At 35.0% G+C, this 19822-nt stretch overlaps 2 protein-coding genes across 2 annotated transcripts; one reads left to right on the top strand and one right to left on the bottom strand.

Annotated features, from left to right (window-relative positions):
* Positions 1–2574: 2574 nt before the first annotated feature.
* LOC136222337 (uncharacterized) lies at positions 2575–8805 on the bottom strand. Its single transcript, XM_066009992.1, has 10 exons — positions 8619–8805; positions 8182–8405; positions 7863–7971; positions 7210–7561; positions 6609–6678; positions 6390–6457; positions 4918–5033; positions 4722–4828; positions 3301–3443; positions 2575–3069 (listed from the first exon to the last, which is right to left on the bottom strand). The coding sequence occupies exons 1-10, from the start codon at positions 8697–8699 to the stop codon at positions 2825–2827; spliced, it is 1515 nt and encodes a 504-aa protein (XP_065866064.1). The 5' UTR covers positions 8700–8805; the 3' UTR covers positions 2575–2824.
* An 82-nt stretch (positions 8806–8887) lies between these two features.
* On the top strand, positions 8888–12496 carry LOC136222338 (uncharacterized). Its single transcript, XM_066009993.1, has 4 exons — positions 8888–9025; positions 9391–9702; positions 11501–11743; positions 11943–12496. Exons 2-4 carry the CDS (start codon positions 9442–9444, stop codon positions 12216–12218), a joined length of 780 nt encoding a protein of 259 aa, XP_065866065.1. The 5' UTR covers positions 8888–9025; positions 9391–9441; the 3' UTR covers positions 12219–12496.
* The last annotated feature ends 7326 nt before the right edge of the window (positions 12497–19822 follow it).

A 19822-nucleotide genomic window follows, 5' to 3' on the forward strand; every position in this document is an offset into this window, starting at 1 on the left:
AAGGACAAGGTGGCAAATTGGTAAATAAAATGAAAGAGAGGATAGAGAAAATTGTTTTATTTTTTTTCTTTAAAATGCATTTTCCCAATTTTTCCAATCTCATTTTTCAAAAAAATTTATACCGTTGGACTCGTCTTAATTAAACGGTCATTTTAAGATCCATGAAGCTCAAGTAAAAAAATTTCCGGTGAACGGAATCCGGGTGGATGTTTTCCGGTGAGAAAAAAAGTACCCAGAAAATTCTCAAAACATTTCAGAAAATGTAAAAAATTATTCTAAGAAACTTTAATTCTTGGGTCGAAATGGGATTTCTTACGGTTTAGTCCCAATAAAACTTTTTCCATAATTTTATCCATTTTATATGCTTCAATAATTTTTTGGGACTATACCGTAAGAAATTCCGCTTCGACCCAAGAATTAAAGTTTCTTAGAATAATGTGTTACATTTTCTAGAAGTTTTTGAGAATTTTCTGGGCACTTTGTTTCTCACCAAAAAACGCTCACCCGGATTCCGTTCACCGGAATTTTTTTACTTGAGCTTCAGGGATCTTAAAATGACCGTCTAATTTAGACGAGTCTAATAGTATAAATTTTTTTAAAAACCAAGGTTAAAAATGTCGGGAAAATATATTTTAAAGAAAAGAAATAAAACATTTTTCTGTTGGAACAATACAAGTATTATGTTGGAACAAATGGTACACTGATTTGGAACAAATGGTACACTGATTTGGAACAATGTAAGTAGGACAAAAAACGTGTCCAGAAAATTATCAAAAAATTTAAAAACATGTAAAACATCATTTTAAGAAACTTTAATTCTTGGCTCAGAGTGAAATTTCTTACAGTTTTGACCCAATAAATTGTTGAAGCATGTAAAATGGATAAAATTAAGGAACAAGTTTTATTAGGACTAAACCGTAAGAAATCCCGCTTCGACCCAAGAATTAAAGTTTCTTAGAATAATGTTTTACATTTTTTGGAATTTTTTAAGAATTTTCTGGACACTTTTTTTCTCGCTAGAAAACGCCCACCCTGATTCCGTTCACCGGAATTTTTTTTACTTGAGCTTCAAGAATCTTAAAATGACTGTCTAATTTAGATGAGTCTAATAGTATAAAAAATTTCAAAAAACGAGGTTAGAAATATCAGAAAAATGTATTTTAAAGAAAAGAAATAAAACAATTTTCTGTTGGAACAATATAAGTATTATGTTGGAACAAATGGTACACTGATTTGGAACAACGTAAGTAGGACAAAAAATGTGTCCAGAAAATTATCAAAAAATTCCAAAACATGTAAAACATTATTTTAAGAAACTTTAATTCTTGGCTTAAAGCGAGATTCCTTATATTTCTTACCCAACAAATTGTTGAAGCGTGTAAAATGGATAAAATTAAGAAAAGAGTTTTATTGGGACTAAACCATAAGAAATCTCGCTTCGACCCAAGAATTAAAGTTTCTTAGAATAATGTTTTACATTTTCTGGAATTTTTTGAGAATTTTATGGACACGTTTTTTCTCGCCGAAAAACGCCCACCCGGATTCCGTTCACCGGAATTTTTTTTACTTGAGCTTCATGGATCTTAAAATGACCGTTTAATTAAGACGAGTCCAACGGTATAAAATTTTTTGAAAAACGAGGTTGGAAAAGGTGGGAAAATGCATTTTAAAAAAAAAAAATAAAACAATTTTCTCTTTCCTTTTATTTACAAATTTGCAACCTCCTTTTGATTAATTACAAAATTGGTCATTATCACACAATAAGGCTTGTCACATCATAAGAGATGTGTCACACCTGATCTCTCCTCTATCTATATATATATATATATATATATATATATATATATATATATATATATATATATATATATATATCAAGAATTCTCATATATATAGCCACAGAAAACCCACGAACCTCACAAGGCAAAGAAGGTATCTCCATTTTTGGGTGGAGACATGTTTGATTCAGCTATTAGCTAATAGTTGTGGTTGTTATTTATTTGTGATAAGTTGTTTATTGTTTTTTATTAATTGTTTAATTATTAGTGTTTGATAAAATTTTATTGAACGGTTGATGTTAGTATTTAAAATATCTAATATAGAATGTTATAAATTAATCAACAAATAAATTATAAAATAAAAAATATATAACACAAATTAATAAAAAAAATTAAGATAAAAAAAATTATTAAATACAACAAAACCTTTTGGTAACTATGTTATAGAAATAGAAATAATATTAAAGTAGAAATATATTTTGTGAAAATAAAAATAATTTGTCAATAACAAATAACTACAAACAGTTCATGAAAAACTTCGTGAAAAGCTCCAAAACGCTGCAGTTTTCTAGAGAAAATGTTAAACGATGCGGTTATATATTTCTTTGCAAAAAGAAAAAAGGAATATAACATTTCTTACTTGATTACCACAGAAATTACTATACTTGCCCATACGTTTTTCATTGCTGGAACTAAAATCATAAAACACATCATGTTATATTGTACAAAACAAATCTAGATCTCTCGCAGGTATTAGAAGCACATAGAGCATTGCAAAAAAACAAGGCACCAAATATTAGCAACTCTAGTAAAAAATGCCATCTTTTTAGATAATATTTGAGATGATTCTTCTAATTCTCACTCTAGAATACGGCATATTGAACAAAATTTATCCAACTCTAAACAGTCACTCCCCAAACAAACGCACAATTGCAGTTCGGACGGACGGACAAACAAGCTACAATTCCGGTTTGCGAATATGTAATCTCTCGCCTGATGAGCCTCAGGTCAACATTTTTCATCATATCTGTTTCTTGCATAGTTAATCACATGTCATCTAGCTTGTTATTCTCATGTTCATAACCTGATGCTTTTCCAGACTTACCAATCACAAACGGCTCTGGTGTAGAATCGCGCATTTCAAGACCCTGATAAGATCGGTTAGCAAAGTAGTCCAATCCAGATTTTACGGTTCCCTTCACGATAGACGTAGAGTTTCTGTCATGCAATTGCAGGGCCTTCTCCGTTGCATTCACTAAAGCAAGGGCTTCATTATCTTCCTCGATGTTTTCTGTGTGAACAACAGTTTCAATAGTTGTTCAAACTTCAAATTTATGATAGTTTATATAACTTATAAATAAACAGGGAAAATACATCCATGCCCCTGAACTATAAGACTAATAACATCATGGCCCCTAAACTTCATTTCATGACATAAAGGTCCTTAAACTTTATTATACTAACATTAAAGTCCAAATCAAAGAGAATTCATTTAAAAAATTAATGAAATGATGAAAACTACCTTGCAAATCAAAATCTTCTACATATCCACCTTGCAGGAAGGAAAACCTTGGTTCCTCAGATTTTCTTGCTTCAAGTGGTGATGTGTTAGGAAAAATCAGATCCTGGAACTCCATAATATATGCTCCTGTCCATTGACTTCCTCTACAGAATGAAATTCCAAAATAATAAGCATTCAGACCATTAAAGATCACATGTTAAATCTATAAGCATGAAACTCATAAGTATGTTGTACTCCAATTTGAATTCCTAGGTTATCATTTTACTTTATACTTGTTTTAAATTTCACGATGCAAAGCACATGTTTATGTGAGAGCGACGTGACAGTGGATGCTTGGTTGAAACACAGAACAAGTTAATGCCAAAAAGATCTGCAAAAATTCTATCTAAATGAAGAAAAGTGTACTAAGCTTTTCAGCATGAGAGCTGTTACAACATGGAGGAGAAGATTCAGACAAGTTAATACTGAGAATTAGTGTGAAGCCCTCCCAAAATAAAAAGATAGCCCCAAATTCATAAAAACTGTTGCAGTCTCAACATGAAGAAAAATGTGTCTCCAATGATGGTCTATTTGGTCAAGTAAAACAAAGGGAGGTCAAAAAGCAACCTCACCAGTAAGTCACTATTATAAAGTAGACAAGTGATCAAGGATGACCTCTTTATGATATTACAGTATGGCAATCAGCCACATATTGTCCAATATATATTCTTTGGCAAGAATTGGTTATGTGATGATATAATTTCTTTATGACGCAGTTCTCATTTGATCCAAAAAAAATGTGAACATTTAATTCATACAAAAAGAACTTGTTATAAATCCCTTCTATTTGACAGAGGGGGCTAGCAGATAAATAGAAAAAAATAACATGCCTTCGTACATTTCTTAGTTTTACATTTTCCAATAAACTAGTAGGATTCATGGTTGTGTCTCATACCAATTCTGAGGTATGCAGCCTAGCTAGTTGCATGTCTACGCAACATGAGAGATGCACAAAACATAACAATGAACACCTAAACTAAACATGTTACTCTTTTACTTTAACTCTGACACTAGTCACAAAAATCCATACGAAATTGATGTGACCCTCTGTTAGAAATAAATTGAAATATGCAGATGAAGATGTCTTCGCCAGGGATTAAGGACATAGTTCTACTGCCACTACTTGTTAAGTGTGGCGGGTAAACCATAGGTAATATAATGAATCACGTGCTCCTCTACTGACTGGAGAATGAGATGTTCACATGCATCAGTCAGTCTATAGAGGGTTTCACAAGAAGAATTGGAGCTATATAATCTTATGTAACGTTTACAGGATGGAAATAAAAACGAACACAGAAGAGATCAATACAGTACTTGAAAATTAGAAAGCGCAATTTAGACTATAAACTTATATCCAATGGAAGCTGTTAATATGTGCAAACCTGCTGAAAGCCAAAATTGCTTCAAATGGAGTGATAACTGGAGCTAAGAACTCTTTACTATCCAAAAGAGCCGTTTGAGCACAGGAGACAAAGATGAAAATATCACACTGTCACAGTTGCAAACTGTTATTATCTAATCCAAAATAATAAGTATCTAACTGAGGAAAATTACTGCAAGAGATGGATTGATGCTTACCTCAGGAAAGTTAGCCAGTTTTGCAGGGTTAGGTCTTCCCATAACCAGAGTGTAAGCCTTTTTGCCTGCACTAGTGACTAGGTCTTTCATCTGATGAATCACGTCAAGATAACCAGCTGAATCAAAATGAAGAAAACCAAATAAATGGTTGTAGTATGATTTATCTCTAATAAGTACATCATATATTTAAATTATGAACACATAACTCCTGAATTAAAAATGTTTAAATAACATAAAAATTCAGATGTGAAGATTAAACATCCTGTACATAAAAATGATCACCTGTAAAGATAACACCAACTTATCATTCTTAATCAATGATTAAAATGAATAACTAGTTATTTTCATATTTCATCATCCATGAATATTTGGAAAGATCAATGACCCACCCATCAATTACCAAGTATATGGTCAAAGAAAGGGCTCTCATAAAGAGTAGGAAGGCAAACCACATGATATATATATATATATATATAACTATAATGTTTACAGCGAAATTTCTTCTTCAAATCACAAAACCTACACTAAGAATAAACAATCATGTTGACTGATGTTGGAGAGAGAAAAAAGGAGAAAGAGGGGAGCAAGTGACAGAGTGAGTAGTTGTGATGTTGGTAGACAAGCAAATGGTGCTGATTACAAGCATCCAGACATTCACAAGGCAAGAAAATAATAGTAAGGCCTAATACATCACCAGCTCCCTGAACTTGTCCAAAATAGTAGATTGACTCCCTAAACTTTGCAAGTGTCTCACCAGCTCCCTAAACTTGCTTATTTCGTATCACCAACTCCCTAAACTTGTCCATAAAAGTAGATTAGCTCCCTGAACTTTGCAAGTGTCTCACCAACTCCCAAAACTTGCTTATTTTGTAACAACTAAATATAAAAACCACAATACTAACTCTCGATCCTCATCCATTCAAGCTCTCAAACCTGCAACACTAACTCATATAATAGGTTGAAAGGTAGGAGAAGCGAAAAAATCACCTCTCGAATAGATGAAGACGTATTTTTAGAATTTAGGTTTAATAAATTTTTGTATTTAGTTGTTACAGAATAAGCAAGTTTAGGGAGTTGGTGAGACACTTGCAAAGTTCAGGGAGCTAATCTACTTTTATGGACAAGTTTAAGGAGCTGGTGATACGAAATAAACAAGTTTAAGGAGTTGGTGAGACACTTGCAAAGTTCAGGGAGGCAATCTACTATTTTGGACAAGTTCAGGGAGCTGGTAATGTATTAAGCCTAATAGTAATGAGAAACATTAGCACATTGACATGCATTATGCATACAAGCAAAATGGTATTGTTTTTGAAGCATGCACAGGTAACAGTTCAGAAAATATGAAATGCAAAAAAAAAAAAAAAAAAAAAATTGCTAAAGAACTTCATAGAAGTACATAAGGAAAGACGCGAGTGAGAGAGAAAGGGTAAATGAAATAACAGTAGTACCAAAAAATTATTAGCACAGCATACCTACACCAAGGGTTCCCACCAAAATTCCAACAACATTAGCATCTTTTGCCTTCTCCACCAGATAATATCTGTAAAAGTAACACTCAATCAACATCCACTGAGAAAGAGACTGTATATAGAGAGCTCAGGATAAAGAATGCAAAAAATAGATCCATGTTTGACAGTTTGAGTGAGAGATAACTGTGTGACAAAAGTAGTTATAATCCTGTGAAGCAATACCTACGCTTAAGAATTCTTCTAGACTCGGACAAATCTGTCACCAAGCGATCTTCATCTGCATCATATCTTACTAAAAAGAGCACCAATACAAATTCAAAATGAGGATCATTTAAAGAGTTGACATATAAGTAATGCATTTTTCTTTTAGTCATTCATACAGGATATCAATTGTGTATACCTACCCAAAGCTTATATTTTATTAGGGAAATGAATGGAGTAGTCAAAATAAAAATGTTTCAAGGTTTTCACAACCATACTTGGGGATAAAGAATAATGCGACGTGAATGACTAAGAAAAATGCAAGTAAAAGCTTGAGTAACATAGGAAAAGACTAAGCAAAACTAAACAAGATGGCAATCATTTATCAACTTCAAGCTAAGCAGTCAAGAAGTCAGTTATCTGGACTAAGAAAATGGATTGGTGAGCACAACTGCACAACATGCAAGCAAAAGAAGCATCAATATTGATGATCAAGACATATATATATCCACTGCTACTGCTGCAAACTTGCCAGCCAAACTTGCAAAGCCTCAATAAAAATGTATAATGAGAGCAAATACATGTGAACATCTAGAACAACCTTCAAGTATTTTGCTTTTACCTATTTCACAGCTGTTGAATGTCAGTACAACGTTTGAGAATGCTGAATTGTTTGAACCAACCCATAAAAGCAAAAAATCCTCCAACCTGCATCCAGTAGGCAAATCCAAGATCAAGCCTCCAATCCTGTGCCTAGAACCAGATCCCGCATGGTCATTCTTAGGAGTGCCGTCATCAACTGATGTTGGGAGTGCATCAGAATTTTTTTTATTGTCATAGGGATTTACTACTGAGGACATCACATCAGCAAAATGAAATTCCAAATGCTTCGGCCTTGATTGCACTGATGCTGCTTTCATCAACTCTTTTCTAATATGAGGGATTGAATGCGCATATTCTAGCCCAAATAGGACCTACATAAAGGCAGAAATGCAAAAGAGAATCACAGCCCAGTTATTTAGTTGCTCTCACAGGCAATAACATGTCAGGGTATTTTAAACTTGTCAAGCAACAAGTGAAAACTGTTGAGTATCAAGAAGAGTGAGAAGAAACTCATGAACATCTAAAATCTATCACTTTCAGCAAAATATGCTTCATATATCAACAGCACGACTCGTAAACATCTATATCTCCATGTATATTATCGATATTCATCACCACATCACAAAATCAGCTTTTGAGAGGAGATGCTAAAATTCAACTTATTTACTATACCACAATAGGCTTGCTGCTGGTCAAGGAATAATCTGATATTACTTTAGTACAACTGGAAATGTTAAGGGAAGCCTTTCCAAAAACAAAGAATGCTGGAACTGTTGATGTCCTGCAAACAAAGAAAGGCTTAAGAATAAGCATTTACGTGTATTCATACAATTTCATATTCAAAAAAATAACCTTATAAGGACATTATACACTAGCAATGACCTAGTCAATAGTCATTTATCCAAATAAAAGCTATCTACAAGATTGAGAACTAGGAATAATTCAAGCAAATGTGTGCATGTATTCACAAATTGTGCTCTTAAGTACTCACGGGCTGAGACATGTATGTCCATAATGTATGACACAATCAGCATCAATATGAGAAGCTCCAACTTCATCAACACAACAACTACCGTATGTTGCATCTGCCATTACAAACAAACCAACCTCCTTTCTAATTGCATTTTCTTCAGTGGATGATTCTCTGAGAGCCTGTAGTTTGTCCTTAAGTTTACTCACCACTCTGACTGAATGCTTTAATAACTCATCTGGGAACTAAGTTACATTAAGTAATATCAGTAAGCCTTCAATTCTATAGATTAAGAAGATAAATTCAAAAGAAAAAAACTTATTGAAGTAGACTAAAACTTTATAAAATGGAGAGAGAGATCCTTTTGCTCAATAATTCTATGTCAAACGCAAACTTCAAACTTAGGAGAGGTTTTGCAAGGGTGTTACAGCTACAATTATATTATGGATTTTAATTACCTGTAAAGCGACTCTAGTGAAGTTCCTACTAAAAATGAAATCGGCCGTACGGTCGATTTCGTAGTTTTCATCGAAATCCATGGCGCAAGGACTACTCCAACCTCTCAACCTCTCTCTTTCACCAGGAAGAAGAAGAAGAAGGAAGAGGAGGAGGAGATAATCCGATTTGAAATGGGTCGGATCCTGTAGCTCCTATTCTTTCTGAAACCGCCTTACAAAAAGTTGGGCCGAGCCCACTCTCGGTTCAACCCATATACAAAATTTTGCTCCTTTTTTTCTGCAGATGTAGTGTATAATAGCGTCTTCTAGTTTCCGTTCTCTCTCGCTCTGCTGCTCCATTTCTTCCTATTCTATCTTCTCTATATTGAAAAACAACCAGCGGAGAATCCGAAGCCACTCAGTCGCCTGTAAGTTAAACCACTATTCTCTTCTATTTCATCTCCTATTCTCTCGATTGCTTCTGCAATCTTGAATCCCATGTTTTGAAAAGCTTTTGCAAAATTGCATTAATAACATCCGAAAGCATTGTCTTTCTTGTCTTATAGACCCTGAGATGATTGTAATTAGTTCCTGTTTAATACTGTTTCTCTTAAATTGTTACTTGTAAATGCAAAGCAAACTATAAGTATGCAAAGATTTAGAGTTATTGTTTTATTGGTCGTCAGTAGATATATTTTTTCTTCAAATGGAGGAATTTGGTTTGGTATTTGTTACCCAAATTTTGGTAAGAAACAATTTAAGTTTTAGTAATGATTGGGGCGTGAAAATGTAGGGTTTTCGAGATTAATGCGTGGATAATCATACATCCAAGATTTGTTGATAGATGTCGACTTGTGTTCGCCCAAGTCCCTGCAGACCTGCTCTGCCCGCCCGAGTTTCACCCCAATTACGCCAACAACCGCATGTGCCAAGCGTTTTACCTGTTGGTGTTAGTAAAATTCTTACAAGATCTTTGAAACTTGCTTCTCATGCTCCAATTGCCCAATATGGACCTGTATTGAAACAGACACAATCTAGAAAATACCAAAAACATGCACCTGTTTGCTTGCTCGGTGGCAAAGACAAGTCTGAAGGAGGCAAAGAGGTAAGAGGCATATTGTCTAGATCTTTCTATTGTTTGCAGGGTTAAATGCATCATTAATCACTAAACTTACATAGTTGTCTCAAAATGGTCACTCAACTTCCATTTGTCTCGGTAAAATCACTCAACTTTGAGTTTTGTCTCTTTCGTTTTGGTCAGAGATAAAACTCAAAGTTGAGTGATTTTATTGAGACAAATTGAAGTTGGGTGGCTATTTTGAGACAACCATTTAAGTTCAGTAACCAATGGTGCATTTAACCCATTGTTTGCATACCCTTCACTAGATGCTGATCTCTGCTATGTAGTTTCTTTTACTATTTACCAAATGCACAGTAAGTTTCCGGATACAATTTGTTATAAGAGCTTCAACTCTCTTCTCATGTTGATATTTTTCATAAACTATCTATATGGAGCAAAATTACATTTCAACTCAGGCAGCTTTTTGTTTTGTAGCTGGACTTTTTCATCCAATTATTTCTTTTTTTTTTTTTTTTTTTGCAACGATCAGATGTGGGTACTGTTTGCTTGAGTGATTCTTAAACTTGTTTAGCATGAAACCTTAAGCAAATAGATTGGGTTATTTTGGTTTTAACAAATTCAATACTGATATATTGTAAAATGTGGAAAAAGATTCAAATTTGATGCTCTATAAATTACCCTAACATTTTCTTTTTAACTCTTGACCATATCCTCATCCATCTCCCCATAACTTATTGTCTGTCTATACACACACACACAAAGAGCTGGAGTTAAAAGTTTTCCCCAAAAATTGGAAATCTGAACCAAGACAACTGAAATTTGCTTCTTTTTTTCATTTTTTCAATGATTAGTCTTTGAACTTTAGCCCGATAACTCCCGGTGTAGTATTTGTCCATCTTGATTATGGCTTGTAATTGTTCTGAAACTAATAACTCAGTCATTGTAGTATCACAAATTACCCTATGTCTGTTTCAGATTGCTGTCCTTGTAGTAACTCAAGCTTGTATATCTCCTGGCAAGGGGATTGGATATAAAGATATCTTGACTACACAACCAAGGTCTTTTAAGCACTATTCTGATGAAACCTTATATCTTCACCACCAATGAGGTCCTTAACCTGTTTCATAATGACTTTGGGAATGGATTAATATGCTAATACATGTACTATATGTATCTCTTTAGCAAATTTACATCCTAAGGTCTGTTGATGCTGCACATTTTGGCCTTCATTAACAAGAAAAAATATAACTTTTGAATTACATTACATGTTGATCATTAATTTTTTAAGTTTTATTGCAGCAATATCTCCAACACTCTAGTCCCTCAAAAATCAAAATCATATACTTGTAATGTCATCATTAACTTTTGTAAGTGCTGAAATTGTGATTCTGAATCACTGAGAGTCCAGTTTTTCTAATGCCAGGATGTTTGTCCTTCAAAAGAAACCTTATTAATATGGAGAATGTGCTTCATCAGCTAAATTTCCTTTTAACAACAGATCCTTCTTTTCCCCTATATGAATCTTTTTTTTTCCTGTGAATAGATTTAATTGCATGGATAGACTTTCAGCTGTTTTTTTTTTGTTGATTTATTAATTTATATATTGTTTACAAAAGGCATAGAAGGGTATGCATTGTTATGTTCTATATACTGTCATTTTATTGTCCCTTGAGTATGAATATTAAAAAGGATCATTAACATGCTGAATTTAATTCTTTTTGCCAATAAAAGAACCATGATCCTCAAATTCAACTTTTTTTTTTTTTGTAAATAATATTTTTACATTCCTTGATTTGGAAAGAAATATTTATTTGTATAACAGGGATTCCCTTGGTCTCTTGAGAAAGTCATGGAAAATTTCAAGGGAAAATCAGTAGAGGATATGTTGCGACAACAGATTGAAAAGGAAGAATTTTATGATGGAGGGAGTGGAAACAATCCACCCCGCGGTGGTGGCGGTGGCGGCAGAGGGGATGGATTCGGAGAAGCTGAAGACGAAGGGATTAAAGGAATATTGGATGAAACTTTGCAAGTAGCATTGGCTACCTTTGGTTTTATCTTTCTGGTAATAATATCAGACTTTTACTTGATGTGGTGTGTTGAATGGTTATGACCTTTTAGAATTGCAAGTTGTCAACTATATCTTAAATCATATGAAGAAATGGTTAACTGAATACGTTCTTGAAATGAATTTTTCTTTTACAACAATGTCTGTTTGTGTTGTGTTATATTAATGATTTGATGTCAAATGGTTTCAACTGCAGTATGTTTACATAATCTACGGTGAGGAGATGACTCTCCTAGCAAAGGACTACCTGAAGTTTGTTCTGAAAGGAAATAAAAGTGTTCGGTTGACAAAAGTGATGGACCAGTGGACAAGGTTCTACAGGGAACTGACCGAACCGAAGGAGGTAGACAAGTTCTGGCTAGAAAGGGCAATTATCAATACTTCAACTGCGTATGACAGCCCTGACAAGTACCGACAAGTTTATAAGAGTATGTTAGCTGCATCAAAATCAGATGAGTCATCTATGTCCTGATGTTCCTTGAGATGATAGATTAGAATCAACATTCATTAGGCACACACAGGCACTTAATTTCAGATTGTTTGGTGTGGCAGAGCAGTTTTGTATAGTATTAGTATTCAAGTAGAAACTCAGTGCCCAACTTCTATGATTTTAAGATGATGTAATTCACGAGTTTTGGTTAATCTATTTGATATTTAATAAGAACTCTTTTGTATGATTGCATTGGAGCATCACCACATGCATAATATTTATGTTTTTAATCTTCAATAAGAACCCTAATCTTCGTTCTTCGTTGTTCTCTATCTATATTTTCTTATATAATTCATGGCATCTTCAATTCACTAACTTTTCCAGCTCGATCTGGGAGACGTTGTTTGGCAATGATTTCAAGTTCTTGGATGGAGGTTGAAGAAGACTAATTAATGAAGGGGGTGTATAAGGTGGAGTGAGATAAAATTATTAACCTTTCAAAAATCTTGCTTGGATGAAGATAACAATATTTCATGTTATCATCCAACCGAACAAGCAGGTTATTACAATCGTGTATTGTTATCTTCTTTACGGAGTTCAAGTTTAGGAAAATAAGGATGACAAGGGGTACGGGTATTATAAGGATTCGATACTATTCAATTCTAATGGGACTATTTGAAATAGCACCTGATTAGCAAACTAATCAAGAAAAGCTCTGCTCCTAGCAATGATCTGGCTAGGGTTACTTCAAAACTGCGCATTCTGTAATAAGACTCTCTTCATGGGCATTACCTGAATTTAAGTAGAATGCATACCCGACAATCTACGATCTACCCAGCGCCTTAGTTTATGTTGAATAGGCATAATAGCCGGACTTCCGACTATCATGGTTAGCTAATACTCATTCGATTTTCTTCTCTTAATTCATTAATGTTATGGATTTCATATCTTTATTTTTCGTTTTGTTTTCATACAACGGAAATAAGATTTAAAAAATTAGAGTATAAATCAATTAACTTTAGCTATTAGCTATTAGACTAATTCACTTTTATTAATTATTTACATTAAATCCAAAATCTCTTAAACTTTTATCTTTTAGTACATTAAATCCAAAATCTCTTAAACTTTTATCTTTTAGTGCATTAAATCCAAAATCTTTCATTTAGACACGTGAAGTTTGAACTTTCATTTTTTGTTGTCTCGAGCACTAATTTAACACCTTAAAAAGATTTGTATACAAAGGTTTTTTTCGGTTCTTAACCAATGTTTTTTTAATAAGGCTAGTTTTACAAAAAAATATCATTTTTACTTATGAATCAATTGATATGCAACCAGATCAAATATATGAAAATAAAATATTTGTATTTTTAATAATGTTTAGAGTTGATTGTGAATTTTACATCTTAATTGTACTATTTATAATATTATAAAGGGAAAATTATAAAATTGGGTGAAATGAGAGATTCATTTATATTTTTAGATCCATTAGCAACCATCTTACATACATAGACTGATTTATATTGAAATACCCTTCATATATATAACAAAATATCCATCATACCTTCTATCTCCTCTGCTCCCTCTCTCCATTCTCTACAGCTCTCTCTTTTATTTTCATTGAGATCCTTCATTTGAACACCTCAATCCAAACCCAAACCTTGTCATGTAAGTATTATGTTATAGTTTCACATATTTAAATTCTTTTTAACTAGTTAATGTTGTGTTTTTTTAAGTTAGAAATTAGTAAAATCTATACTTCAAATGCAATACTTGGATGTTGTTGTCAACATTTGAAAATGAACATGAAGGCTAAATTCAGGTCAATTAGAAAGATAGGCGATGTGTACTGGCGCGTTGCTAAAGCGTACATGGTTTCAGATTTTATCGAGGCATTCGCTCGACTCCGGCAGCTACATGGCCCAGCAGCAATATATCTAGAGCAAGCTGGTATCCAGAGATGGTCGCGTGCATATTTTCATACCCATCGTTATAACATAATGACAACAAACATTGCAGAATCATGTAACATGGTTATGGTTGAAGGACGACGTTTGCCTATCACAATGTTGATAGAGTACATTAGAAGTATTGTCCAGCGATGGTTTTACCAAAGACAACAATCGGCTGGTAAATATTTTATATGTTATGTCATTTTGGTAATTTGGATGATACATAAATACATTACCTTTATGTTTTCATTTTTCAGGAGCACGAGAACATCATCTGTCGGTTTGGACTGAACGGAAGATGAAGAGTCATGTTACGAAAGTTGTACCCTGTACATTCTATGGAATAAACCAACACACATTTCAGGTTGGGGACCGAGGGAAAGGGGGAGTTGTTGACTTAAATGATGGTACTTACACGTGTAAGAAGTGGCAACTTTCTCAATTTCCTTGTAAACATGTATGTAAAGTTGCATGCGAGAATCGACTCAGTAACGCATACCAATGGGTCGATAATTACTACACCAACAACGCGGTTAAATTATCTTACGCAGAGTGTATCTATCTAGTCGGACCCCAGTCGGAGTGGACAAACTATGACCCTCCAAGGAAAGTTCTTCCCCCTTTAAGAGGTTCTGCACCAGTTGGACGACCAAGAAGTCAGAACAGAAGACCGTCACAAGGTGAAGACCCAATGCCAAGATTATGTAGTCGATGCGGGAATAGCGGTCATAATAGGTTGAATTGTCATCAACTGTTAGCAAATACAAGTCAAAATCCAAGCACAATAGCAAGTTCACAAAGTTTTAGGACTTCGCACAACTGACGTGTTTTGTAGTTGTGAGGTTTGTATTTGTAAAAGCAATATTTCTTGAGTTTTGTAAGAACAAGTACAAGCCCAAAATATATCTAAAATATCATTAATATTTACATCCGTTTTGCTATGAAATCATGCTATTTGTAACTATTTAAAGTACTTTTACGTTCGAATATGTTTCTTTCATGTAAGGTACCTAAATATTTGGTAAAATCCAAATAGGAGCGAAAACGGATCAAAAACGAAGGAAAACCCCTAAGTTACGAGCCAAAAAGACGAGGAAATTCAGCGCACCGATACGAGGAAGACGAGAAGCGACGGACTCAGGAAATTCAACCCGTGTCGCGACCGAGATTCCCTAATCTCGATCTCGACACGCTATTTTCTGGCACTTCTCCCTTTCGTTCTGAAGACTTAAAACTGCTCCCCTCATCTCGGTAGAGATTCCAGAATCTCGGTTGGATCAGCAGGACTGTCAGCACCATTTTCACATGTTTAAAATCAAAGAAACACGTCTGTTCGTGTGGATAGAAACGTCTTTTCGCAGCGGACACGGCCCTTAAACATGACTCTTCAACATCTATAAATAGAGAGTTGATTTCAGAGTTCAAAAGAGAGTTAGATTAATTAAGATTAGAGTGCAGAATTTATGCAGAAATTCTGAGTCAGAAACGATTCAGAGTTAGATTTCATTCTTGTAAAAGCAATCTGATGTACACAAATTGTTCTTAGATTTCTTACAAACACAGTAGCAATTAAGTTTAGATTAAGAATTGTTCGAAGACGAGTTTTCATTTCGGTAGAAGACACATCATCTCTATTCCGAAGATTCAGCGAGAAGATCAAGCAGCGGAGGCGACCCTAGAGTCTGACAAACTCTAACGAGGTTTGAGGAAAGGATTGACGGCCCGGAACTAAAAATTAGTTCGGATGCTTTCATGTTTCCTGTTCTCTGTAAACTTCTATCAATTCACAAATCATATAATAAAATTTTATGCAATTCGATATATCTTTTTGTAGTTACTTTGGTAATTGATCTGAAATAAGATTCTGGTGTTTTCATTAAAACGTATTTAATTCACATAGTTACAAGGAAACTTTATTGAACACTTGAGAAAGTTCATATTTATGGATGATATGATCGTTAGGTCGGCTTATCGGAAATAAGTATCAATTTGATTAAGGTAGAAATCTACTCCACACCAGAGGGATTTCTACGGTTCAAAGCCTTTTAATTGAAGGAATTTACCTTTTATTACACACTTATAATTTTTACAAAGTTTAAAGTTGATATCTTTGCTTAATGCAAATGAGTTCAAACGCTTTTCTTACTTTAAACGCTAAATGTTTCTGTCTTGTAATCCAATCTCAAGACAGAATTGATTTCTAAATTTCTAACATATAATTCTAATCTGATTCTTATTAATTAAATTCATCACAATCCAATTCAATTAAACGATTTTCTATAATATAAACCTAAAGACGTATTTAAACTGTATCAAAATAAGTTTTTGTGAAAAAACGTTCTCTGTGGGATCGATATCTTTTTATTACTACAAGCGAAGCCGTGCACTTGCGGAAATCGCTCAACACCTTGTGATTTGTAAGATTAAGTATTCTTATGATTTTGTAAGGTTAAGAATTCTTATGTTTTTGTAAGTTTAAGAATACTTGTTATTTTGTCGGCTTAAGAATTCTTATGTTTTTTTGAGATTAAGAATCTTTAAGTTTTCGTACCAACAACCAACAACCACTTCACGAATATATATACCGGTTCGCGAATTTAAAATATGCGACTTCGTGAAATCGTGTGTTCACGGAACAGAAGGTTTTACGCGAACCCAAAGCTGTTCGTATATCCATATTTAAAGTTCGCGAAGTAATCAATTCGCGAATATATATACCAGTTCGTGAATCGATATATATGCGACTAACATCTTGCACAGGATATAGCTGTACAAACAGACACATTTCCAAAAAGACACCCTTCCAACAATACACATTTATACAAATATTTACCACTGTAATAGATACACTCAAAGCTTATATAGTTTGTCATGATAAATCTCAAGTATTACATGAAACCTTAGAAAATCTCCATCAACCGGATCTACTTCAGACACTTGTCTACTAGCTGCTAACAGTTGAGAAAAAAGGCACACCAACAACCCACAATCGTTCGATCCTGTTTTCTGTTGTGGAGTATCCGGTAGCCTAGTCCATCCTATCCGGTTCTTGGCATTTTGACCCTTCCACCCTATGGTTTTAGCAATGGCAGCTGTAAGTACGACCATGGGCCTCTCTAGTACTTGACCAAACTTCTCCTCACTATCATTGGAAAGACAACTATCGTATATGTACATATGCATATTCGTTGTTGTCATGAAACCGTTTTAGCTAAAAGCTCGAACTGATAGTTAAAGGTCCACTTCATATTAATAGCTGACACACCCCCACACGCGAAAGCACACTTGGGCTTGAAGCGTGACAACACAGGCCCATATTACCATTCGATTCCTGGCAGCCCCATTTGTTGAGTTATTTGCAGGACATGGTAATATGGGCCTGTGTTGTCACGCTTCAAGCCCAAGTGTGCTTTCGCGTGTGGGGGTGTGTCAGCTATTAATATGAAGTGGACCTTTAACTATCAGCTTGAGCTTTTAGTTCAATTGGTTCCATGACAGTTGTCATGAGCACTCCTAATACCCAGTAATTTCCTTTAATGTTGATGGGCATGAATATTTGTTTCAAATCTTTCCATGGTCTCATACACATGTCAGCTCTTCCATTGATTATACTGCATACGTGGTTCATATCCATATTCTGTGACAGTTGCATGTACCCGGTGAATTGGCTATCACATATAGTCCAGTCCGCATCTAATCCAGATTCGACCAATTGGCGCTGCAACAAATAAAGGAAGGCATCGATGTGCTAATTCAAGAAATAAGAGATATATGAGTAAGACATATTCATCAAAAACAAATAAAATTCACATAATGAAAGCAATATTACCGTCCCGTCCCAATAAGTTCCGGGAGTCTTAGCTTGTATGGACCACGGGAGTTCCGGATGTAGAGGTTTTGTCCCTCTAATGGGCCTTGAAGACTTTGTGTTGTAGAAATTTCTCCAAACCTCATACGTGCACACATCGTCCTTATCAAGCTGGTCAACCCATGACTTAGCCACATCCGATGCTCTAGGAACTTTGGGACTTGGTGATACGACAAGGGTCATGCTCTAAGATACCATATTATCTACCTTCTTAGGCACCTTAATAGGCACCTTCTTAGTTGCCTTTTTTTCTTCCCCTCAGTGTAGGGTGTTGTTATATGTTGTGATCGCTTCCTTTGTCGCACCGCCTTCAACGGCTGAGGCGCATCCTCGATCCTTTGAAGCGCAACACCTGTAAGTACATCGATGGCGGCTTGTGTGTTGTCGCTTAAACGTATAGTTTCTTCCTGTCAAGACATAATGACCGACCACAGTTTAAGACACATTTTTAAAACATTAAATGTATATAAACATCTTAACTCATATACCTGTTCGAGGGTCATTTCTTATGGTTCAGTGTCATCGCAGATTTCAATCACCTCTCCACCCTTCTCTTCTTTCCTACTATCTTCCCAACATTTATCTTCTTTCCTCCCCCCTTCTTCATTCTTATACTCCCCACATTTATCTTCTATCCTCTCACCAGCTTCCTTAATATCCCTATCAGCCAACTCTTTCTTCCTTGTATCTTTAGCAACGTTCTCCTCCTCACCCACCCCCTTCCAATTTCCCCCACAAAGTCTAAATTCAAATACATACCACCTCCATCACGCTCTCCCATCCGATCTGCCTTAATCTCAACCCTCAACTCCGCCATCAACTCTTCCTTCAACTCCACCTTCAACTCCACTCTCAGCTCATTCTTTAACTCCACCCTCAACTCTGCCCTCAACTCATCCTTCAACTCCACCCTCTCCCGCCTATTGGACTCGCTTATCTCTGATCTCATCTTTCGCACCAACTCATCCGCCAATGAATCTTTAAGTTCAACCTTCAACATCTCAAATCTCTCCCGCATCCTTGCCTTCCTTTCTTCATCCCCATTTGCATGTACATCCACCTCATTCTTCTTCTTACACCTCTTTTCGTTTCTAATTCGCTCCTCCTCATCCATCTCATCATCCTTTTCCTCCTCATTTTCCTCATCCTCTTCATCTTGACTGCCTACAACATTCTCTTCCTCATTGTTCTCCTTTTCTTCACCCAGCTCAGACCCTTTATAAGGTTCGAATAACACATCAAGGTCTACGACTTTCCCATCTAAATAATCCTTGATTGGCGCATACCATCGTACTTTGCCTCGTATTGCTCGATAACAAGTTCAAATGTTGGCACATTATCTGACTGAAAACATGTAATCAAACCAAACTCCATAAGCACATATTACTTACATCCAAATCACACATTAATTATGTAATCCAAACATATGTACTTACATTAAAAAATTTATGCAGCTTGTGTGAAAGTTATATTCTTTGCACTTATCCACCGACATATACGAGGGTACACGGTCTTCTGTCTCCTCATATAGTATTTATAAGGTGCACGCCATATCTCTAATATCCAAGTCTACAAAGTATTAAATAAACATCAATACAGTTGAAATCTAACATGAAGTAAATCAAATGAATATAGGAAACATACATGGAACGCTTGTGCTAATCCATGAAGCTGATATGGGATGACCTTCTTCTTCTTCTTTTGTTTTTGCTTGTGGAACTCCTCAAATGCCTGCATCCTTGATGGAGCGGATACAGCCCATTCCATCATCTTGTACAGCTCATCCCAAGCAGGCACACCCCATGGAAATGAGTTAAATACAATGGGAA

This window comes from Euphorbia lathyris, chromosome 3 (genome assembly GCF_963576675.1).
Source record: "Euphorbia lathyris chromosome 3, ddEupLath1.1, whole genome shotgun sequence".
Lineage (NCBI taxonomy): Eukaryota > Viridiplantae > Streptophyta > Magnoliopsida > Malpighiales > Euphorbiaceae > Euphorbia > Euphorbia lathyris.

Coding starts and splice junctions, on each gene's coding strand:
- LOC136222337 (XM_066009992.1), bottom strand. CDS start 8,699: ATGGATTTCGATGAAAACTACGAAATCGACCGTACGGCCGATTTCATT. Junction 6,458..6,608: donor AGAAGAATTCTTAAGCGTAG/GTATTGCTTCAC, acceptor TTACTTTTACAG/ATATTATCTGGTGGAGAAGG. Junction 5,034..6,389: donor GGTGGGAACCCTTGGTGTAG/GTATGCTGTGCT, acceptor ATTTTGATTCAG/CTGGTTATCTTGACGTGATT.
- LOC136222338 (XM_066009993.1), top strand. CDS start 9,442: ATGTCGACTTGTGTTCGCCCAAGTCCCTGCAGACCTGCTCTGCCCGCC. Junction 9,703..11,500: donor AGTCTGAAGGAGGCAAAGAG/GTAAGAGGCATA, acceptor TTTGTATAACAG/GGATTCCCTTGGTCTCTTGA. Junction 11,744..11,942: donor CCTTTGGTTTTATCTTTCTG/GTAATAATATCA, acceptor TTTCAACTGCAG/TATGTTTACATAATCTACGG.